This window comes from Arctopsyche grandis, chromosome 11, assembly GCF_051622035.1.
Source record: "Arctopsyche grandis isolate Sample6627 chromosome 11, ASM5162203v2, whole genome shotgun sequence".
NCBI lineage: Eukaryota > Metazoa > Arthropoda > Insecta > Trichoptera > Hydropsychidae > Arctopsyche > Arctopsyche grandis.
This window is the reverse complement of record NC_135365.1, coordinates 5,700,072-5,725,787: the sequence shown is the minus strand read 5'-3', so window position 1 is coordinate 5,725,787 and position 25,716 is coordinate 5,700,072. Positions and strand designations below refer to the sequence as shown.

Sequence of the window (25,716 nt, the reverse complement as noted above, 5' to 3'; positions counted from 1 at the left end):
AATTGACAAAAAATAAATTGGCCATACCAAAAATATATATACATGCATACATGTACATACATATGTATGTTAACATAAAATTTTGAGCAATAAAATAAGTACATGCAGCGGCGACTCGTGACTTTAAAAACAGATGGGGTACGAGAAGGCTAACCCCCCCCCTCAAAGAATGAAATTTATATATTTTTAGTGAAATTGTATGCAAAGAAAATGACTTTTACTAACAAATTATCGACTTCGTTCATTAAGTGTTCTGAAAAAGCAAAAACGTAATTAATAAAAAATATTTAATGATAAAATTTCGAATCGTATACAGAATATAGACGACCGGGGCTGACATATTCTGCCCCAAAGAGACCTTAACGCAGCCAACTAAAAGCGACCTTCTGTATACGGTAATACGGACCTTTTTTCTCTGCTTCGACTGACTGTCTACACTCTACACAGTGCCACTCGCAATTGCTAGAGTAGCAGGTAAACTGAAGCCGGCGACCACGGGACCACGGCAGTTAAGCGACTGCCCCGAATTGAACGGTTCTGCTCACAGTGTGGTTAGCGGGATAAATAAACACTTGATGTCTCTTGACGAGAAACTAACAACATGCAAAATTAGATTTTTTTTTGGTTAGAAGATATGTGTGTGGGGCAGTGCTCCGTTTGCCCTTAAAGACGAGCCGCCACTGAGTACATGTATATTTATAATATAATAATTAAAATATGATGTTAATTCAATTCAATTAATCTTTGCTTAATGTAAATTATCTGTTAAAAAAATATAATACTTCAACAAACGCTCAACTTATAGATAATACATACATTTCTAAATTCAAATGGACATTTATTGCCTACTCGTGGTATACAATGGAAGATTTTGATATTTACAGTAACAGATTTAAACATGGCTTTATTTTATTTCGTTTCACCGCTTCGTATCCTGTTTCTTTGCCGATACAATGTTCTCGCTTGCTTCCGGCTTAGAAGTGCTTCCACTCGTTTTCTGTGAATCTTTAGTCTTTATCTCACTTTTTTTAATACTTTCATTCACAGACAATTTTATCGAAGTTTTATTATCTATTCCGGTTGAATTTTTTGTCAGGTTTGCTTCAGATGGTTTTGTAGTTTTAATATCATTGGATGGCGTCGAGCTAGAAGTGCTGCCAGATTTTGATTGATTTAAATTGGTAGATTCAGAACTTTTGACGATAGACTCTGCACTTTTAATCGGTGCTGATGAAAATGTTGGTAGGTTTTTATTTTGAGAAATATTGATTGATGTGGTTGCAGAGGCGGAAATGTTTTTTTCTTTGGCATCTTTAGTGCTTCGGAATGATTCTGCTTCTTTCAAAGCTACTGGGTTTGTAGGAACCACTTTGTCTGATGTCTTTGGTTCGTTCACCTTTTTGGGTTTCTGGATACTGATAATTTTCTCTACTGGCTTTGTAATTTGTATGGGCTTAGGGACGCTTTTTGCTGCTTCAACTTTATTGGTATCTGTTTTGAGATTCTCAAGAACGTTATTCAATTTTTTATTATTATTTTTGCTGTCGGAAGTAGTTTGACCAGGTTGAGAAGTTGTTTGATTGGAATCAACTTTGCCAGTATCAGTTTTTGGAATTCCAGGAGTAGTACTGACTTTTTTATCATTACTCTTGTCGTGAGTGGTTTTTACAGATTTGGGATCAGTTTTACAAGGAAGAGTTTTGGAAGTTTCAGCAATAGTGCTAGATTTTTTATCAATATTTTTAATATCGTGAGTAATTAATCCAGACTTAGGATTGGTTTCAGTTACAACGACTTTGCTAGTATCTGCTTTGGTATTTTTAATAACAGTTTCAAGTTTTTTGTCATTGCTCGTATTTTCGTGAGACGTTGTTCCAGATTTATGAATAGTTTTGATAGGATCAGTTTTAAGATTTTCAATAACAGTAATAGGTTTTTTATCGGTTTTGCTAATATTAGTTTTGGGCATTTCTGTAATAGTATTAGGTTTCTTATCGTTTCCCTTTATTTCTCGAGTGATATTTCCAGATGTAGTTGTAGTTTTAATGTCTTCAATTTTAAGTTTATTAGTATTGAGATTTTTGTCACAACTCTTATTTTCGTGAGTGATTTGTGCAGACTTTGGATTTGATTTTATTAAGTCAGATTTACTAGTATCAGCTTTGACGATTTCAGTAGTAAGATTAAACTTTTTGTCGTTATTTTTATTTTCTTGGGGAGTTTGAGTAAGATTTGTACTGATTTTGACAGAATCGATTTTATTAATATCAGCTTTAGCATTTTCGGAAGTAGTATTGAGTTTCTTTTCATTATTTTTATTTTCATATGTTGAAGTAGATACTATGCTCGATTTGCATACGAGAGTAGAAAAATCGATAGTTTTTGAGTCACTTTTATTTTTCTCGTTTTGTGTGGTTGGTTTTTCATTAACATGACTTGACTTGAAATTTTGAGAAAATATATCAGCGAAAACATCCTTTTGTTGAGATGATTTTGAAGTATCTGCAGGTGATACATTAGACGTCAGCGCTTTGGAAGATGTCGTTGGAGTATTTTTGTAGAGGTGTTTAGTTTCAGAATAGATTGGAGTACTCTCCAGTTTCTGAGGTTGGATTTTTATCGGTAAAATTTCAATCATTTCTCCAGATGAAGGTATAGGTGTAGAGATAGATTGGAATGGTTTAGTGACACTCTCTTTCTGATCAAGCGTTTTGGCTGTGGTGAATATAGAACATCCATCATTGGATCTATTCAAGTGGGTGGATACTTTATTAGACGAAGTTTTAGATAATATATCATCAGAGGCTTTTGAATCAGGTGTATTTTGCTTACAAGTAGCATTATGATCTGATTTTTTAGGCTGGGCTGCATCTGAAGTATTGCTCTTGAAATTTTTATTATCTTCAGCTTTTTCAAGAACATTTTTTGAAACCTTTTGATTGTTCAATTCCAATGATAGAGGCGTCGAGTTTATACTTTTAGGACTTAAAATACAGTTGGAATTAATAAGATCATCTTTTCCGACTGAACTTTTAGAAATTTCATTGTGACACATTGCTTTATGTGTACTGTGGGGTTGAACTTGCATTTTGCTATCCATTTTCATTGAATCAAAGTTAAACGAAGATGTAACTTTGATAAGATCGTTGCATACAGTTTGAGAAACGGGTGTTCTATTTAAGTTTCCATTTGAATTTTCGTCACTAGTTTTGGCTTTACCGTCTATTTGACTTTTCATTGAAGTGTAATTTGATTTTTTAGTGTCGGATAAGTTGTGTTGATACTCGGAGTACTTTTCTATGAGCTGCTTTTGATTTTCATAATCAGAGCAAGGTTTGTTGGATTTCTTTGCGTTGTGAACTTTATTATCAAATTCATCTTGAAGAAGAGGTTGAGAAGCTGGATCGTCCAAATTTTTCAGTGAGCTTTCTTGTGTTTTTTGTTTGTTTAGATTTTTAGAAGATTTTAGTATGCTTGGACCTGGCATTTTACAAGGACTCACATTTAACACGTTCATAATTGATGTATCATTAGCAGTACTCAACTAAAACATGGATATAAATGTTATTTGGAATGTCAAATCACAAAATAATCACTAATTGAATCAATTTTATGTGGGTTTGGTGCAAACGATCGACAAGCGCCAGACAGACTGAACCACAGATTAACTGGATGGCTGCTTTAAACGCAATTCTCGACTTCACGAATGATAGATTGTGCAACCTTTCGATGTGCACGGATGCAATTATCAAAATGGTAATTATTAAAATTGAGTTGGATCTTTCTGGCGAGTTTAACCTTCCAGCGGGCGCGCTGTCGTAAAATTTACGACAAATGCGCTTTATCGCATCTCCTACTTTTACCACTTAGTGATAAGCATCGAGTTTCGAGCTATTTGAAGGTCAGTGTTTCCCGAAACTGTAGGCGAATCGGTTGTGCTTAGAAGTTTTTGTGAGTCACCGATATTTGGGAATTTCCGTTGAGCGTTCCATTGAATCCTTTACATGCAAGTAGCATTCTGCAGTTGATGTGGCTTGTAATAATTGTAAGGATGAAAATATTAATTCTGTAAAATAGATAATATTGATTCCGATTAATAGTTCTAACTAATGATCGAATAGGTCGATAAAATATTTTGTTTTGAAATGTTAGCATATTTAGAGTGTTGTTTTGGTTTTTTGTTTAGAAAGTAAAATATATATTTTTAAAAGTATTGTCATTTATCATTTTTCATAACCTTACAATATTTCCTTAACATTTACATAAAGAAATCAACATTTACATAAATAAAACAGCATTTACATGGAGAAAACTTCATGACGTAAAATTTACGACATGCGCCTGCTCAAAGGAAATAACTCCACGCACCCGCTGGAAGGTTAATAAGGCAAAATTCGGAACTAAAGTATCAGAAGCACAGAACGTATACAGGGTAGGTATGTCCGCACTTCGGGTAGATTTTGCTTAGTGTAAGTGCGAGCAGTGCGCACGCATAAGGTACACGTGTCGTTAATCTGTGGTTCAGTCTGTCTGGCGCTTGTTGATCATTTGCACCGCATCGATTTTATGTATATACATATAATAGGTAATGTAATGTCATGAATAAATCTATACACAGTGTTTTAAATTATTTAATGGATAATATAATCTAAGGCTTGGAAGAAACAATAGGAATATTGGTAGAGAATAATGATATACATATAAATAATCTGTCCGAGAGAGTTATAATATGATACTCATATTAGGCAGAATAATGTTTATATACAAAAAAATAAATAATAACATAATCTTTTAATAAATATTTAGTAGTAATAAGAATAATAACAATAAAAACATGTTAGTAATAAGAATCATACCTCGTGTATTCCCGGCTCCTTTGCAAAAGCAGTGAGGGCCGGGTCACTATCTCATTCTCCGTGACCTCTCAATGAACGTTCTCTGATTTCGGGTCTTCCATTGACCATCACAATAGTGTTTTGTATAGCATCGTATGTTGACTGTGTTGAAGATTCACCACGACATGCCGTATTCCATTCAGTCGTCGGCTGAACTAATGCCTTTGCTTTCTGAAAATTTAAAGTATTTATATTCAATACACTGTGCATATATTCAGTGTAACTAAATATACATATAAAGCATAAGAGATAATACCTCCAGGAAAGTTAGATTGTTTGGACCGTTGAAAAGCTGACATATTGCCATGATAATTATGACAACCACAGGCAATACGCCAATGACCCATCCAACAGCGTCTGCCCAAAATGGATACACGTAGTGACCGTAAGATGCTGGCTTATACTCCACCCAATTGAAAAATAGAATGAACTGAAAAGTAGTCGTAATTTATTATTAAGTCATTAGATTTATATATGTATATGTAATATGTATCGGTCTCCCTCACAGGACCGAAAGTGAAACGCCCGAAAACTCAAATATCGGAAGGCAAAGATCGAAAATCGAAAAAAAAGGGTTCCACGACATAAGATCCAATGATTTTTTTATTTTTATTTTTATTTTTTTATTTTATTTATTTCATACCAGGAAGGCATTACAGGTAAACCCCAATGCGCCTTCCTGGCCAAATTACAAACAATACAGCATTTTTTATTATATAAGTCGCTAAATTACGAGACACTGACTTAAACTCGACAATTAACGAGACATCTATGAATTGTACATACATTTTTATTGTAATATTTACATTAATCATACTCAAATAGTGGTGACATAGTGGGTAGGAAGGATTTTTAGCCAATTTTTAATCGGGAATCGTTTCAACAATGAAATCAGAGAAAATTGGCAAACTCTGATAGGAAACGATCAACCAGGAGTCACAAATCCTGGTCTGACCAGCAGCATTACAGATATACTCAGAAAAATTATTTTTCAATCGAGGTCAGCTCAAGGGATCGAACTCGGCGCCTCTCAGTGTTAAGCAGAAGCTTAACGACCGAGCCACGCTGCTGGTGATATAAGATCCAACGACAAGGGCACCAAGAAAGAAGATCCACCCGATAGAATGCCCACCTGATAAGTGATCCAGACGATAAAAAGCCCAGATGATAAAACATCCGACCGAAAATCGTTCAACCTGTTAAAGGTCCAGCCACATAAAGTCCGAAAACAAAATTTAAAACATAGATAATGTAATAATGTTTAATAAAAAGCTCCATATTTTCATAAATCGGATATCGAGTCAATTTGACTCGATACTCGATTGAATACTCGTAGTATTTTATTAAACATTATTACTTTATCTATGTTTTATATTTTGTTTTCGGACTTTTTGTGGCTGGACCTTTAACACGTTGGACGATTTTCGGTCGCACGTTTTATCATCTGGGCTTTTTATCGTCTGGATCACTTATCAGGTGGATCTTCTTTCGTGGTGCTCTTGTCGTTGGATCTTATATCATTGGATCTTATGTCGTGATACGAAAAAAAGGGTGCATGGTAAACGGTTCTATGTATATATATATATAATATTGTTGCGTAGGGGTGGGTGGATGATCCAAGTAAAAGGCCAAAGTCGTTTCACAGCATTTATTGATGATTAAGGAGATACACACACTGGCAGTGCTCAGTCCAGAATGTCTTGATATCGCCTAAGTACCGCCTTATAAGGCGCAGGTCTCTCAGGACATCTTCGACTTCCGATTTGTTTACCTATTGTTATGGTCACGTACTCGGATATCTATTTCCATGACACTCGGACCCACGGTATGGGTCACTTCTGAGAACTCCATGGGAATGCGACCGAGTACCGCTATCGCCGCATTCATTGTTTAGCCGACTTGCACTTAAGCCTGTAGATAATCCTTGAAACCAATTATAACGGTCACACAGTCTCTGGGATGCTACCCGGCCTAATCCGATTGCAACTAACCGGCGGCTCTTTTTAGTATACGTAACAATATATGTATATGAGTGGCATGCGGTGAAATTATCTCTCTTTTTGTCACACAGCCTTGTTTAATGTGCGCGCGCAGAAGACGGGAGGAAAAGCCTGTTCCTCTTGTTCCTGTTGTATCCTGCTCGCGCAAATTAAGTGAGTATGTACGACGGGGGGGAGAGACCCTTTTTTATATTTCGACTTAAGATATTTCGATCTTTGCCTTCCGATATTTGCGTTTTTGGTCGTTTCACTTTCGGTCCCGTGAGGTAGACCCATAATATGTATATGTAGTAAATATAAATATATTTATGTATATTCAGTTTGAAAGACTTACAAGTAGCGCCGAAGGAGTTATGAGTTTCCACATCCAGCTCCAGAAGAACACCCATAGCTTTGTCTGCGGTCCAATCATGTCTTGAATATCTTGACAGAATCTTTCAGCACCATAGAGCCACGATATGAGAATGCATTCACTGATTGCAATCAGAAGAACGGACCAATTTGCAGCATACTTGTCCATAAGTTGCAACCAGTACATTCCACTCTAAAAAAAAGTATCCATTTTGAATAAAAAAAACACCGATCAAATTGAATATTAAATCTATTATAAATAATATTTATACATTTGTTGTGAAGATTAGTCCTCCGAAGTATCCAAAAACAGCAACACCTAAGACGACCCAGATTTTTCTCTCCCGCAAGTTGGGAAATCTGTCTAATATGGCCGTCGTTACTGTTTCCATAAGAGCGAACTGAAATCAACATTAAAAATGTGTTGTAATTAATTGTATCGATTTCACAAAATATCATTATTTATTCACCTGAGAGTCTAAGCCCAAAGTCAGCAACATGACGAAGAACAACAAAGACCACAATGGTGAAATCGGTAATCTTGTGACAACTTCAGGGTAAACAATAAACGCAAGTCCTGCACCTTGATCTACAACTTTCTCAACATCAACATCCAACTCATGAGCCAAGAATCCAATTACGGAGAAAATTACTAGACCGGCAAAGAACGATGTCGCAATATTTGAAATGGCCACAATTAGAGAATCTCTGTAAATGGTTAATTCATTAGTATTAATTAAGACTTTGGTGTGATGTTAGTATAATTTCAATGATAATTAGCTGACTTGTAGCAATTGTTGGTGAATTTGTTGTAGGAAGAAAGAGTTATGAGGCCTCCCCATGCCGGACTCAGTGCAAAAAATATTTGTACAGCTGCATCACCCCATACCTATGAATATATATAACATAGAACTTACTATAGACGTATTTATGTAATAATACATATTACATAACACTATAAAATATTACCTGAGCATTAGCAAGTTGGGTCCAATCCGGCGTCAAGTAAAATAGAATTCCAGTACTTGCCCCTGGCAACGTAACACCTCTTATAAAAAGCAACACTAGCACCACATATGGAAATAGTGCCGTGAAATACACCACCTATTACGAATTAGCAAAATTATTATTAGAAATTGAAACCGTTGTGTATTTTAAGAATAATTTTCAAGAATACCTTTCCAGAAGATTGTACACCTTTGCAAAGGCACAGAAATACAATAGACCAAGCAGTGAATAGACATGCTGCCATACTTAATCGAATATTACCCGTTTCTTCTATGCCTGACGATATGCCCAATACGTGGTTTCTAAGAAAAATAATATTATATTAAATTTGAAAGATTGAATTTGACACTATAACAAGAATGAGCATAGTCAGAATTAGATTTTAATCTCTTATGTGTTTATGTACATATGTATGTATAATATGTCTAGAATTATGTAGAAAAATAAGAAAGGTCAAGTTGATTGAATGTGTCAGGTAGTTTTTGCATGGGAAAATAAGCAAACCGTTGTCTACATCAGTGCTTCTCATCCTTTCTTTGACCGTGACCCCCCTTTGCGTTTAATATTTTTTTGTGCCTCCCCATATATTCCCAAAAAAAAGTACATATTAAAAATATTATATATTATATCAACTTTTTTCTATAATTACAAATTTGAACATACACACTTAATATATTTTTTAAACATTAATAAATTGAAAGAGAGTTTTATTTATTGTGATCCTTGTGCCTGATGTAACTATGTATATGTAAAGATCATCACCTTTTATTTCATTATAAATGAAATAATGATGGAAATTGTGTTAACTCACGTTGTCCAATATTAATATTAAAAAGATTGAGCTTACAAAGAAAAGCAAAAATTAAATTTTTACGCGTGAATTCCGAATAATCCGATTATAATTTCTAACATTTAATGTATGCTAGACTTATTAATCAATCGTTAATTATTTTAATCTTATATGTTTAATCAATTATTCATACTACGTCACTTTACGAGTTCGAACTAAATTTTAAGAGGTTTAAAACAAAATTTTATCAGTAAACACGCTGACAGTGACAGTTCACGCGCATGCGCAGAAGGCTTTGCGCCTGTCGCAGATATAGTACCTGCAAATAGCCAATAATTCGCAGATATAGTACCTGAAAATAGCCAATAATTTGCAGATATAGTACCTGCAAATAGCCACAACCAAAAAAATATTTGAATTGATAAATCTTCGATATTTGCCAACCATTAAAGTAGCCCCAATGTTTGCACAAGCTAGTATATTTTTCGAAATGCAAACGTTTATTCATTTTGAGACAAATAACATTTAAGCTCGTCTTTCAATATTATTTACATACAAAAATTTTATTCTGACTGTGCCTCCCTTAGAGCTTGTTATGCCTCCCCAAAAGTAGAATTTTGGTCCAGACCTTCTCCCTTGAGAAGGTCTGGACCTCCCAGGGGGGCCACTTGTGGACCCAGGTTGAGAAACGCTGGTTTACATCATGTACTAAATAAAAATGAGATTTTTTGAAATACACACGTAAAATATTCTTCAGCAGGTGGTTTTCTGACGGCTTTTTCCGCCAAATAAGAAATATTTAGTCTTTCAGCTAAGCTCTGGTTATAGCAATCCCTTAAATAATACGTTCCATTGCATTGGTCAGCTTCTTCATAAGAATAACAATCTAAAAATATGATTACACAATGCATTAAAATCACCTCACAATGAGAAACTCAATTGATGTAGAACACTTACATTTGGTACTCCAACTTTGCTCGCAGTTTTGCCACGGCAGTTGAGTCGTCACCGATGCGACCATGTAAAATATAGTCCAGGCGATAATGAGATTGTAGTACAGCATGACAATTGTTGAAACGATCACCATGCCGTAGCCCAGTCCTCGAAATAAGGGACAGAATTTATTGTACACAGCAACTGGTCCCAGGGCAGCGTACTGCCCAAACGACAATTCCATAAACATAAGTGGTAACCCGGCTATGACTAGCATAATACTGAACGGGATTAAAAAAGCACCTGAAAATTGTACCAATGTTATTATTTCAAATTAAATTATCATTTTTTTAAAAGTATTTCGGAGTAGTTACCTCCACCATTATTGTAACATAAATATGGAAAACGCCAAACATTTCCCAATCCAACGCTGTAACCGAGTAAAGATAGTAGAAAATCGAAGCGACCCGTCCAATTTCCTCTGTCAGGTTCTGTGGGACAAACCACTGATCTCTGAGAGCAGCTCTCGGGATCCAACGGTGCTTGAGAGTTGGCAACAGACATCTTATCGGTCTGAAAACAGTGTATTTCTTAGTACACATTTCCATAAAGCTTTAATCTTTATACTTTTAACAGTTTTAGATAATAAGGAGAGCAACTTGTTAATTTCTTTAGCATCCAAAGAGATGTTTTGCATTATCAGAGAGGACTGCAATAGATTGGTGATGGCTTTATTTGCAAGATTGCAACCCCTTGTTATATATTGGAATCGGGTTTGGTGCAAGCGCTCAACAATCACCAGACAGACTGAACGACAGATAAACTGGATGGCAGCTTTAAAATCAATTCTCGTCTTCTCAAATGATAGATTGCACATCAGATGACGAGTATCCTTTCGATGTGCACAGATGCAATTATTAAAATGGTAATTATTAAAATTGAGTTGGATTTTTCTGGTGAGTTTAATAAGGCAAGATTCGATAAGTTATTAAACTCGCCAGAAAGATCCAACTCAATTTTAATAATTACCATTTTAATAATTGCATCTGTGCACATCGAAAGGTTACTCGTCATCTGATGTGCAATCTATCATTCGAGGAGACGAGAATTGCGTTTAAATCTGCCATCCAGTTTATCTGTCGTTCAGTCTGTCTGATGATTGTCGAGCGCTTTCACCGCACCGATTGGAATACCATTCAATTCTAAAATGCATTGAAGGTGTCATACAATGGTCCAAAGCAAGGTGCAGATGTTCTTTTGAATTTGCGTACCTTTTAGATACAAAATGTATCTATGATTTGAAAAGGCGTTCACAACATCAAGATCAATTTTATTAATCAGGTGCAAAGCTCCCTTTTGTCTGAGCGAAAATCTGCGATCGTGAAAGTCAATGTTTCCTTTGAAAGTCCGAATCATTGATCAATCACGCGAAATGCACCTGGCCTACATTGCATCATCCCTCTAACACAGCGGTTTCCAAACTCTATGCTACTACGCCTCCCTAAAAAAATTTTTTTCCGCGCCTACCTTTTATTTTAAATAGATATAATAATATAGACACGTTTTAAATATTAAACCTTTATTTAAAAAAAAATACTGATCACTACAATCGACAAAATAATAAAAAGGTTTTGCTATAACATAAATTTATACGAACACGTATATTTATTTTTATATTAAATTACTAATTAAACTACATTTTAACATATTAAAATTTGATGTGAAGGATGTTGTTGTTTATTGGCACAAAGTTTATCAAATTTGGGGGCAATGTGGAGAGTGCCACTCGTAACTCCTTTTCGACTATTAACCTGGCTCGATATTTGGTTTTCATTGCAGCTAGTGCCGAAAAGCCCGTTTCACTTAAATAAGACGTTACAAACGGTAGAAGCACTTGCATTGCTTTGCAATACAAAGATTCATACTCTCCACTAAGATTCATCCAAAATTTAATTATGGTTTCATTTTGAAACTTTTGTTTTAGTGAGCTATCGCATAATAATTCTATCAATTTTCCTTTTTCGATGGTTGTCAGCTCGAATTCGTCTTCTTCATTGTAGTTAGATGGATTCTGTATCCACAAAAACTTTGAGAAATCAAGGTCTTCGAAATAATTGGAAAAATGCAGCACTAAACCATCCAAGTGGTCAATAAAACGATTTTTACCTTCTTTAATATTGGCTGTGGCCCAGAAATCTTTGGAAAGTGAAAGCATATCCAACTCATTCTTTTGTAAATTTGATTTCCATAACTTCAACTTTTTAATGAAAGCTTTTACTTTGTCTTTTCGAACAAGTGGATGTATTTGTGATCCCTGCATTGATTTATTTAAACCGCTCAATTTTCCAAAAATTTCAACCAAATAGGCAAGTTTAACAATAAAATTATCGTTCGTCCACAAATGTGCCTCTTCATGTTGGTTTTCTTCGAGAACGGTTGCTAATTAAATGTGTATATAAAAATTAAAGAAAAATAAAAATAAACATTCATGCATTGAATTTTTACTGTTAAGCTACGATATAATATTTTATTTATTTGTAGATATTATGGTATGAAAATTATTTTTTTATTAAAAAGTTTTGGCGCCTCCCCTGGCAATAGCCCGCGCCTCCCAGTTTGGAAACCGCTGCTCTAACATATCCATTTACAACACCCGCATAAAGGTCGGGCATTGTTAAGAATATCATTCCAAATCCAATAGTAACTTTTAAAATCAATGCACCACTATGTGCGAACATCTGAACACTTGGATCATTGTATCGACCCGAGAAATCGCTGCCATCTGATTGGTGGTGAACACCCGAAGACAACTCTTCCCTTATAACAAATTCAATATATAAACCCCCACTTGTAAGCAATCGGGGCTGATTGTTGACCAACAAACGACCCTTGTGGGTCATACTCTGTAAATTACCACCAACAATAAAGTAAAAATGTATACGAAAAACCATCTTTGAATTTGACGACGATGCCTTGGAGACATTCACCGACACTGATCCCGTTCCCTCACTCTAATAAATCATAACACCCTTCCCCATTTCTATTTTTTATTTATTTTTTATCAGTGGCGGTTTGTCCATATGGGCTGCGGGGCTGCAGCCCTCCCAGTACAGTACAAATGCATGCTATTTTTGTCGTCCACATGGGCTGCTGGGCTGCAGCCCTCCCAGTATAGTACATATGCATGCTATTTTTCATTCGATCACCGGTTTGGTTAACGAGCTACTACAGCTTTATTAATCTCTACAGCCCCCCCCCCCCATGCGTAAATGCGCATGCGCGAATGGAGTATGAATATGTCCATATAATGTATCAAACAATACTATCCGCACTTGCAGGACACCGGCAGGATCCGGGTCGTGCTGAATAGGTATGAACAGACCTCAAATCGGTGTCCTTCCGGCAAATCACACGGAAAATAGGTTGCCAGTAACCAAACTAAAATAGGGGCCAGTGAAAATGTAATTGGATATGATTTCACTGAAACGTCAAATTTTATTTTTGTTACTGGCAACCCATTTGACGTTTGATGTTAATTTGATATTAAATGTCGTGTAATTTATTTTACAGCCGTGCCAAAAATATTATCCGTTACGTTTATATGTGGTGTAATAGGGTAACTTGTATTGCCACAATGGTTTGGATTTAAATAAATTAAATTATGAACTCAGAAATAGTTTTGATGGAATTTAGAACATTTATTTGAGGCATATTTTATTAGATTTGTAGTGGAAATGAATGAGGAGGGGGGGAGGGGAAGATACAAATATTGACCCAGTAAAAGAACCTAAATAATATTCATACGTAATCATAACGAAGAATTGGAAAATGAAAAAGTAAAAGAATTGCAAAATCAGTTTTATTATTTAAACTTAGGTTGTAACACTAAGGTGACCTTTAGATTAAAACTCCTACTAAAATGTAACTAGGATACTTGATGTTGCAACATTAATTATCTCTCTTATGATTTTTTTATTTTATTTTTTATTTTTACATGAACTTGGAATAGTGTTTTAATTGATTTAATTAACTGATCAATGCTCCCGTATATATAATTATTATTTTATTTATTTATTTTATTTTTAACATATCGTCACTGTGTCCAGTCACATAATCATAACACAAATAAAGGTATATAAAACATCCGTGCTTGACATTTCTAATTGATAAAATCTACCACAAGCGTTGCTCCACAACCACTCAACCAGTTCAGCTCAGCTTACATTAAACAGGTCAATTTCACCAGCAACCCGGTTGAACAGATATATCACTCTAGATATTGAAGACGTTGCCAAAATATTTGTGCGAGCTACAGGAGGAGAAAACAAATCACGATTCCTCAGGTCCCTGAACTTAACTAGGTGTATTAGACTTAAATTCATTAAGAAGCTGCATTACGTATACATATGTATATATGTATGTTTTTTCACAATCAAAAATTTCAAAAACAAATAACGCTCGATATTTGAACTTGTTCTTCTAAGAAATTCTGTAATGCTTAAGAAATAACTAGAAAAATCCTTACAATTTTTATTTTGCTTTGATTTTTCACTACAAAATTGTTATTAAAAATTTTGTAAAAAGAAAATTAAAATTGCAATATGGAGTCTATAGATTGGGCTATAGATACATCTCTTTCGTCCCATTTCTAATATAGGAGAAGCTTCCATAATGTGAGCATAGGATAGAGGCTGTGTCCTCGCCTATTTGAATATTAAAAAAATATATAATAACAAAGCAACCAGTTTATTATATAACATTTAATTTAAATTGAGTTATGTAATAGAAAGATCGGGAAATAGGTGTACAAGGATAGGTCATGGGTGGAATTTCCCAGTCTCGGGTGAAAAACAGATCGATCGGAAAATAACCTTCCATGAAAAATTTTTCATGAAAGCAACGTATGGAGCAATATAAAATAAATTGTAATTGTATGATTTTCTTTTATTTATATAAATAAGAAACATTATGTAGTATTGGATCAATTTTCATAATTAACAATACAACTGAAATTTGAGGTAGCGTCATTTAAAAAATTGATTCAAAGAAATAGTATGAAAATATGAAGCTTTTCTCGATAATATACAGATGTCACTAAATGATGTAAAGTATTAACGTATGTACAAAGAAAAATAGCACTAAGCAGATACACGAACCAACCATTTTATAATTTATTTTTACGTACATATACGAACGATTTGTTTGCAAAAATTTTCGTTTCGAAAAATAACGACAGATTTATTAATTTTTCGCAGTTAACGGATTTGTATTATACAACACTAGTGTTGTATAATACAAATCCAACGGGAAATTTCAACGGGTGGTTTCGGAAAGGAATTGACACACAAATTATATACATAAATGTGTATGCATATAGGTATATATGTAATTTTAAAATTTTCTAGGCTATAAATTGGAGAGTTTACCTAAATTAATTTATTTAATTCATTGAACCTGCTTATATTATATATTATATATGTATATACATACATACATACATGTAAATATGTACCGAACTGTCCAGCGTTGCTCAGGTGTGTGAAAGTCGAAAAAAAAATCGATACATTGTCAGAAATGTGATTTTTGGGTCTTGACCTTGGGCTTTGATCTTTCCCAAAAACTAACTACGTTCTAAATAAGAGTACCATGAGGTGGTATACCAAATTTGTTTGTTCTAAATTAAAAATTGTAGATTTATAAAGTGGAACAACTAATTAGTATACTAGTGGAGCGACCCAACGTTGCGCAGGCGGATAATCAAATAATAATCAAAAAATCAGAAAAATGGAGTATTATAAAATAGGACATTATACCAAATTTGAGAATTTTAAATGGAAAAATGTATGTATGTACGTGTATACATACATATATATATATATATATATATATATATATATATATATATATATATATATATATATATATATATATATATATATATATATATATATATATATATAATATTATATATATAGTATATAGGTAAAATTGTTTAGTAGACCAATATATTGCCCGGGAAAAGTATAAATTTCAGCCATCACACAGGTTATGGACACTTGTACGACAACGCGACGACCATTTTGGCCTCAACGTGACTCGGTTTTTGAAAAAAATCAATAAAAACACCTCAAACCGAATTACAACAAATTAAATTATATAATATGGTAGCAGGAGGTATTCTTCAATTGCTTCCATATACAGATTGCTGATATTGTGATTGTTTGATATTCTATCAACCTAATGAAAACTAGGCCAATTACATTACACATTTGTTTTATATATAAAGTTTATGGAAGCGTTCGTCAGAGCTGCTGATTTATTTGTATGAATTGATTGTGGGAATAAAATAGTCTTGAGGCAACTCTGACGAACACTGGACCAACGGCAGACTTACGTCCCACATATCCAAGTCGATTCTGATCTTGGAGTCGGAGCTGGGACGCTCCATGATGGCGAAGATCCACTTGACTATTTCCGCACTAGCAAAGAACGAACCCCCCCCAGATTAGCATCCCCTTAGCGCTCGTTGCCACCAGGTCGTCAAGGTTCATTAGCGAGACACGGGAGATGACACTAGAGCCGCCATCTTTCAGCCGAGCAGTTGCTAATTCGAAATGCAGCATCGCATGCTCGGCTCGATAAGGTGAAGGTCGACGTTTCGTAACTCTGGGACGCGTCGGATGGAAGGATGGATAGATCGAGTGGCCTCTTCTCCTGTGACAGGAGGCAGGGGGAGTTGGTGCCCTTTTCCGATTTGGATGTTTGGGGTTGTTGAGGATTTTTATGGTGAGACGCCAGCGATATTAGCGCCCCCACGCAGGTGTCGGCTGACGGCGGCCGGCGAACTAGCCGGGAGCTTCGCTGAGCGGGACTCCCCGGGAACTCCCGGACCAACCCCTCCTCCAGCCTCTCCCACCCTGGACCTCCCCACCGTTCGAAAAGGTGCTACATTGCGCTTCGAACGACTCAACTCTGAGATTAAAGCTCATTTATATCAAAATAAATAAAACCTTAGTAAATTCCGGCCCATTGAGGCCAAATATGACTATGAAATTTTTGACTTTATATCTGAGATTTTACATTTCGTATCAAGCTTTGAGGTCAAATGAATTTCGCTCTAGACTTTCTGCTCGGTCGACCCGGGACAGAAATTTCCGAAAGCTCACGGACTTTTTGATATTCCGTGTCCCGGGACTCCCGGTAGAAGTATTTGTATCAAAACGTTCTTTAAATCTAATATACTATAATTTTGAAACAGACTTTGTATGTATTTAAGTATGTATGTATCTTTGGTTGGGAATTGTTGGGAAAGTTTCTATGACGACGATTCGATTCAAATAAATTTAATAAAAAAATAAATTAATATTTACTATTAGATTCGCCATGTTTAAGCTGTTTATATTACAAATACTGAGCAAAGCCAGGTAAAACAACTAGTAGTTTAATAAAGGTGAATGTATGTATATCCTAAGATGAAACCATTAGCTTACATTCATATATACATATATAGGGGTGGCTCGTGATTTTAAAAACAGGTGGGGCACGAAGAAGCTAATGGCCCCCCTGCATATTAATTCTTTTCCAAAAAAATGAACTTAATATATTTTTAGTAACATTTAATGCAACATTTAATGCTTTTTTTATTTTAACAAATTGTACATTATTCATATTTAAATATTGGTGACATATGTAGTATGTAGGTAGGAAGGTATTTAGCCTATTTAATTGAGGAACCGTTTCAACAATTAAATCAGAAAAATTGGCAGACTCTGATAGGAAGCGATTGACCTGGAGTTACAAATATCCAAATCTGACCAGCAGCAATACAAAAATACTCAGAATAAATTCTATTCAATCGAGGTCAATCGAGAATAAATTATTTTCAAAAGCTCAACCACCGAGCCATGCTGCTGGCTTGATGGTTGAACGTATTGCTGGTGCTGGCTGCATATATATATATATATATATATATATATATATATATATATATATATATATATATATATATAATAGCGCTATTCTGTGTATCTGTGTGTGTCTGCGATAACGCTTGCCGTGCAATAATATTCGTTTCGATTCGACATATGTACGTCACAGTTAAAACACTACCAACAAAATGTACGAATATAATACGATCATAATAACAGATCAAGAAAAAACTTCCATATATTCTTTTTATTTCATACATGATAGTTTGTAAAAATATGTTTGTTTAAACCTCTTGGGCCTATCGGCTTTGCCACCTCCCCCAAGTATATTAAATAAATAAAATAAATACTGTTTGCTACTCATGTTTCCTCAAGGGCAATAATCTCAGAGCATTTAGTATATTGAAAAATTATTTAATTAATTAATAAATTAATTAGTTTCTCTATTGGTGTCCTATATTGTTTTTTTTCACATTAAACAATTAAATATAAATATTAAATTAAATATATTTAAAATGTATTTGAAAAAATACAATCGCGTCACATTTCTTTTATTTATTTTAATTTAATAACTTAATATGCCATAACCCATGCGATGATATTTCATCGGGCACAACACTAGTGGCTTAATAAAAGCGAATGTATATCCTATGATCAGGGCCGTGCCTAATATATGTACAAATGTGTGCAACGCACACAGGCGGCCGAAATATAAAGGCGGTTTAAAGAAATGAGAGACAAAAAAATTATATTCCTTAAAAATACGAAACAAGACATTGTAATTTTTAAATTGCATTTAGGTTGCCCTTTTGTATACTTGTGGATTGCTGTTGCAAGTTACAACTGTAACACACCCTATCTATAATTTGGGGCAATAACGGGATAGAAGTTATACCTTCGGGCCGCATAGAGCTAGTTCTTTTATGGTCTATTAACTTTGCAACTACCAGATGTATTTTTTCAATGCTGTTGAATATTGGTTGGTCTTCGAAAAAGAACAATGTCTTTATATTATATTTTATTTACATTATATTTTCATGAAAGAACTTGAAAACGTTCAGTCTGTCTTGTCGTCTGGTCTTGTTCAGAAATAAACGTTTTCATTATTTGTCTGATTTTCTGGTTAATTTTTATTGTGATTAAAATTTTCTACACTTTATTAATCATACAATATTTTTCACAAGGTAAGATTTTTGCATGACTTATATTTTATTATTAATATGATTTATTTGATTTTTAAATGCTTTTTATTATTACGAAATTATGTTCACAATACATCTTATATCTATTTTAATAGGTACTGATCTACTGATCATTTTCTATTTTATAATTTTATTTTATTTGGTTAGTAATCGTAGGAAATAGAGCTCAAAAACCTATTAATATGATTTATACAAATTACATGATGCATCGGGAATCCCAGAAACGATCTCGAGCTCCGTCTAGTGTCCCGAGAATTGAAAATATCCGGGAAATCAGACAATCTACTCAGCACATAGTAGCTTTAGTCAATTCTGTCCAAGTGTACATTTCGCGTAGTTCACGAACATACTAGTTTATTCACAGACATGACCAATCTGATCAATCTGGCCATTTATAGTATAGACAAAATAATAAAAAAAATGACAAATGAACTAGTTTGTTCATGCATAAACGATTAGCATAAATTTTAGTATTCCGAATCCTTTTTTCCATCCTTTGAGAACTCCATATTTAATTCAAATACACAATTGTTTCATCTTCATCCGAATCTAAAAGAGTTTCTTCCATTTTGGAATCGTCAATATAAGAAGGATATACTCGCTTCACAATAGTTTTACCGTTCGTATTCCATATACATTCGCCTTTATTACAACATTTAAAGAATGATTTGTTCGGTTTGAAATTAGAATTATTCAAAATTTGTGTTAAGAAAATCAACTTTGAGCTTCTTCTTTCTTCGATTTTAATTTTCAATTCTCGGAATAGTTCATCGGTAAGGTAAAGTCCTTATTAGTATAGGTATTGAGATTTTCCAAAAATAGAAATACAAGAAACGATTTTGGCCAAACGCACAGAACCAAAACAACAAACAACAAAACTATTTTACGATTCTTTGTGTATTTGATTTATTATTTCCCTTCGTGCAGTCGTGAAAATGTTGTATATTTTCAAGATTTTTTTAAATCCAATTCCCAGGATTTGAGATAAGAATTCCCGGGACATGGGACAACAAAAATTCAGTCCCGGGTTGACCCGGGTCAGAAACCCTACTACCCACATTAATTTTTATACGGTGGATATACTAGCAACTCAGTGGCTAGCGTGTGATGCGTTAAACTGAGTGGTCATGGATTCATTCCTAGGCCCAGTGTTGCTGGCCAGACCTTGGATATATGTGACTTCCGGTCGATCGTTTCCTATCAGAGTTTGCCAATCAATCCGATGTCATCGAAACAGCACCACTAAATTGCCAAAAACCTTTCCTGTCTCTCGCAAAGACGAGTTTGTAGCATTTCGAATTTGCTGATATTATAAATATGCTACACACACTGTAAAATGAACGTGTTTTTCGAAATATTTTATCTAATTCAGGATTTTTTACATTTAGCGTTTACCGGTTTATGAAATTTGACGGTAAATTTCAATCCCTATTGGTTATCGAAGATTGTAATGTATAGGTTTTTATGTACAATATTTGACCATATATGTATGTATAACAATAAAAACGGGTGTATCTCTGTATAAATAAATAAAAAAATGAATGAAATACATATGTATGAAATTTTTTGATGTAAAGGAATTTGCTGATATTATAAATATGCTACACACACTGTAAAATGAACGTGTTTTTCGAAATATTTTATCTAATTCAGGATTTTTTACATTTAGCGTTTACCGGTTTATGAAATTTGACGGTAAATTTCAATCCCTATTGGTTATCGAAGATTGTAATGTATAGGTTTTTATGTACAATATTTAACCATATATGTATGTATAACAATAAAAACGGTTGTATCTCTGTATAAATAAATAAAAAAATGAATGAAATACATATGTATGAAATTTTTTGATGTAAAGGAATTTGCTGATATTATAAATATGCTACACACACTGTAAAAAGCACGTGTTTCTCGAAATATTTTATCTAATTCAGGATTTTTTACATTTAGCGTTTACCGGTTTATGAAATTTTACGGTAAATTTCAATCCCTATTGGTTATCGAAGATTGTAATGTATAGGTTTTTATGTACAATATTTGACCATATATGTATGTATAACAATAAAAACGGGTGTATCTCTGTATAAATAAATAAAAAAATGAATGAAATACATATTTATTTATTTTATTTTATTTTTATTGTTACAAATCAATACACACTCGCCATTACAGATTTGCTCCAATGCGACGGGTGTACGTTAATGAAATACATAAACAATCAGAAATCAGAAATACAGTAATACATACATATACAAACAGAATATATAGAATATAACAATTAATCAGAAATAATAATCATAGTGACATCTATGGATTTCAGATTACTGTGTATAATTAATACAAATTATACACAGGCAGATTTTTGTGACAACAGGATTAGATTTTGAATACCAATTTTCAGGAACCGTTTCAGCAATGATCAGATAAAATTGGCAAACTCTGATAGAGAAACGATCGATTTGGAGTCACAAAACCCCCAAATCTAACCAGCAGTGGCGAGGACACGAACCTATGACCTCAGTGATGCTAAATATATACGCTATCACTAAGCCAAACTGCTATGTATGAGGGGCTGAAAACCAGACTGGTACAAGTGACATTTTTGAAAAAAGCTGGTTTAAGTGCTAAAATAATAGCATTTCATATATGTATGCTATTATTTTAGCACTTAAACCAGATTTTTTCAAAAATGTCACTTGTATCAGTCTGGTTTTCAGCCCGTCATATGTAGCTAATACTGAGTTGACACGATACTCGTAAACCCAGACCAAGTCACTCGTAATGTGGCAACATCTGAATAACGTCCGAGTAACGTCGGTCTGAGTGCACTCGTATCGTGTCAACCTTGTTTAATTCGCCATAATTTTATAGAAGCTGAAATATCACGCTAAAAATCATCAATCATGATTGTGACACTTTGAAGTAGAGATCATTGCATTTAGCTCTTTTTTCAAGGCTCTTTTATATTTTTTTCATAGTCATGAGGAGAACGAATTGAAAATTGAAAAGTAATTATTGGAAAATACGCAACATTAGTGGACAAGGCTGGTGCGCTGGAATCTCAGACCTTCGCAGCCTCCGTCTAGATCAATACCAGTGATCAAATGTACAGCTGTCGGGAAAATCTGCTGTACACACACACACACACACACACACAAGCACACACACACATAGTAATGAAAATAATCAGTTAGCACTACACAGCTTTGTGATCAACTTCGACATCGTTCTCTCTATTCAAATTGGATACATGCGCCGAGTTTTAACAACACGCTGCGTATTGATTCGCTGAAAAAGAAAATGGAAAATCGAGAAAACTCGATGGGGAAAATCCGAGCGAAAATTCGATCGTAATTGGGTCAATATTGTTAAGGGTAGTTCATCGATCTATTTATTTTTCGCTCTCGGTTATCACCTTGAGATTGTAGCCGATATCTGAAAGGTCGATCTCGTTCAGGCGTCTTCGTCTGAAATGGCTCTTGAATATTAAAAGAATCGTATTGATACACATTTTTTCATATCGAGTGCCATTGTGCCTGACAACGAGAACGATCTTGCGAATCGAACAAAGCAATAAAATTCCAAAATAAGTATACAGAAGGCGATGAAAATGCCGGAAAATTTTTCACAACACTCTTAACCCGATATTTATCAGTAAATGTTATGGTGCTCCTAGTTGATAAAATGAACACTTGCTTTTGTGTGTCGTTTATTCCAATGTTAAATATTTTATATTATATGTGGAAGAGTTCTTTGAAAGAAATAGTACAAACGATATCGGAAAACCCATATAAAAGATGTTTCATTTTATGTTGAAATACATCAATAAAACATGTACATATGTATTTTACGTGTAATTTTAATACTTGTTTTCATCTTTTGTTTGCTATTGTAAAGTCAAAGTAATACCTTATGATTTCTGAAAGCTTTGTATGTATGAATTGTATATCTGACAGCGTCATTTTAAAATAAGAAAACGCAAAAATAATGCTTGGTAAAATTAAAATCGCTTTATTCTGTGTCAGGGCGTGTACATAAATGTAGTTTCTAGTTTTGCTTTTTGATAAAGTTGAATATCTGGAAAATTATGCAGGTCGCACAGTTACGTGCACTTTACGGATGGGTAACTCAATTGGAAGTGTAGTATTTAGGTCAGGCAACGTATGGCTTGTTATTTGTTGCACTGGCATACATTTCGTATGTATTGGAAGCTGTGTAAATGTAACGTTGACGTGAAGAGAAAATGTGATTGAAAACCGAGGGGTAATTTCCGTCAGTATATGTAGTATTTTTCAAGAAGAGTCTTTATGGTGTTGACTTGAAATTCCGAAACAAATCTGCTTGACCTAGATCTGATGTACAGTTCAGGGAATGGAAATTATCTTCTGATGCTTTTTATAACGGGTTCTAACACTTATAGTCATATATTTATGTGATTGATAGAATATGATTTGTTTGATTAACCAATCATTCAAATATAAATGTCTATTATATAACTGTCTCTACAGTTATTTAAATCGTTACAGAGCTTTGATCCAGCCTATTATATGTATAGTAAGTTAAATATATGTATATTTTTCTACCCATTTTGAGTATACAAATAATAAATTTTTCTTTAGACATCTTGAAAATAGGCCCTTGTCAGTTTTGCTGATGAAAACGTTAAGAAATTGACCCAATATTAGATAAAGACAAGTTAAACTTACAATTTCTTTATGCGCTTGATATAATAGCTGAAGCAAAAATTTTTTGCTTTCCCATAATAGACGTAGTGGAGAACTTGCAAAGTATCAAAGGAAAGTTGAATAATAAAAATATCATTGATTTTAAGCAATGTCCTGTGCCTCAAACTCACATAGCGCTACACACTAAATTAAGCTTCTTTAATTATTTATTTATTTACAATGACATCTAATAATAGTTTATACAATAAAGTTGAAAAAAAATCTACATTTTCGGTAGAAGTGTTTAAAATAACGTGCAGCTATGAAGTGGCTAAAACAATATTACATTAATTCTAAGGAAGCTCTTAACAACTTTTTATTTTAAATCATGACGGGAGCATGAAAAAAATTATGATTTCCTGAATAAAAAAATGAAAAATGCTTCCGCCATATAAATGGTCTTTATGAGCGTGGCGCGCTATGTATTGGAGTTTCTGTCAAAACGGCAACTTATTTTCTTGTTAAGCAGTCAAAATTAATCATAAATCAATCTACATAGTTAAACTGAAATTGATTATATATTTTATTTAAATAGCAGAAACAAATTGAAATTGTTTGAAAAAAATATACATACATATAAAGGTTTTTGATTTTTAAATGCTTTTTATTATTACGAAATTATGTTCACAATACATCTTATATCTTTTTTAATAGCTACTGATTTACTGATCATTTTCTATTTTACAATTTTAATTTAATTTGGTTAGTAATAATAGTATTATATTATTATAATGTTAATGTACAGCATAATAGGAAACAGAGCTCAAAAACCTATGTATAGGAAAAAGAGCTCAAAAACCTATGAAACATATAAAGGGTTTTGTTTAGTATCGATGAAATTTTTCAATTTACCGTTTCCTTGATACGACGCAAGTTTTTCACCAAATCCATCATGGGAAATCTAAAATTCAGATTTTTCACTCTGGCCACTTTTACTATAGTATTTAGTATGTATACATAAGTATATAATATATAATTTCGAAAGAGACTTTGCATATATGTAACCTTGGTTGGTTGGTTCGTCGACAACACATTCGATTTATTTTCTTTTTGATTCATAGGCGCCGATTCAATTTTTTTCAATTCAAAGGATTCGAAGTCTCCGGGAGCGTAGACGCCGGGGGTGCATACGCCGGATTCTGGTATACATATAATTTCGAAAGAGACGTAGTATATATGTTTGTTTGTTAGTGACAGTCAATTTAATAAAAAACAAATGAGTATTCAAATAAATTTATATAAAATAAATAAATTTAATAAAATGTTTACTAACAGATTAGTCATGTTTAAGTGGTTTGTTTTACAAATACCGAGCGAAGCCGGGTAAAATCAGTAGTATATATGTATGTACATACATACGTATAAGTTTGAAAGTTAGCGTGGAAAGAACAAAATGATAACCTTGATACGTTTATAACTAACAGCGTCATATTTATGAATTTTGGTCATTAATGCCGTGTGCGTGCATACTGGAGCGCCACGATATGGTGCAATATTTTTTTGAATCGAATTCTCATTATTTTCAATTCTTTCAATGAAAATCGTTTTTAAGGACATTAGGTATGACTGCTTCCATCTACCTTATTATTGATGAATCTCGTAGCATGGCTGAGGACAAATACATATATACAGGGTGATGTTATTGGCACGAGGTGAGGGTCGGGCCTCGCGGACCGGTGAAGTGGCGCTGCCCGTCCTATCGATCAGCTACGGCCAAGGCCACGAATATTCTCACATCTATTAGCGGTCCATCCTACCTCACACACTTATAAAGTCCCGTAGGATAAAATGTCTGGCTAGAAAAAAATGACTACAAATTTTATACTAAAACCAAACCTAATAACTGCTACCCAGTGAATTTACAGTGTTAAAAATGCATTACTTG

The 25,716-nt window shown here is 33.9% G+C and overlaps 1 protein-coding gene across 1 annotated transcript; it reads right to left on the bottom strand.

Annotated features, from left to right (window-relative positions):
- Positions 1-1,540: 1,540 nt before the first annotated feature.
- GlyT (Glycine transporter) lies at positions 1,541-16,425 on the bottom strand. Its single transcript, XM_077440478.1, has 14 exons — positions 16,372-16,425; positions 12,614-12,880; positions 10,352-10,550; positions 10,002-10,280; positions 9,786-9,930; positions 8,424-8,556; positions 8,216-8,350; positions 8,032-8,135; positions 7,717-7,954; positions 7,519-7,647; positions 7,230-7,439; positions 5,152-5,325; positions 4,857-5,066; positions 1,541-3,544 (listed from the first exon to the last, which is right to left on the bottom strand). Exons 1-13 carry the CDS (start codon positions 16,423-16,425, stop codon positions 4,908-4,910), a joined length of 2,226 nt encoding a protein of 741 aa, XP_077296604.1. The 3' UTR covers positions 1,541-3,544; positions 4,857-4,907.
- Positions 16,426-25,716: the final 9,291 nt, after the last annotated feature.

Bases quoted from the DNA above. Each gene is read 5' to 3' on its own strand.
- GlyT (XM_077440478.1), bottom strand. From the start codon at position 16,425: ATGGAGCGTCCCAGCTCCGACTCCAAGATCAGAATCGACTTGGATATG. The intron at 12,881-16,371 runs GTAAGTCTGCCG...GGTAATTTACAG, and splicing joins TCGACTTGGATATGTGGGAC to AGTATGACCCACAAGGGTCG. The intron at 8,351-8,423 runs GTATTCTTGAAA...AATTCGTAATAG, and splicing joins GTGTACAATCTTCTGGAAAG to GTGGTGTATTTCACGGCACT.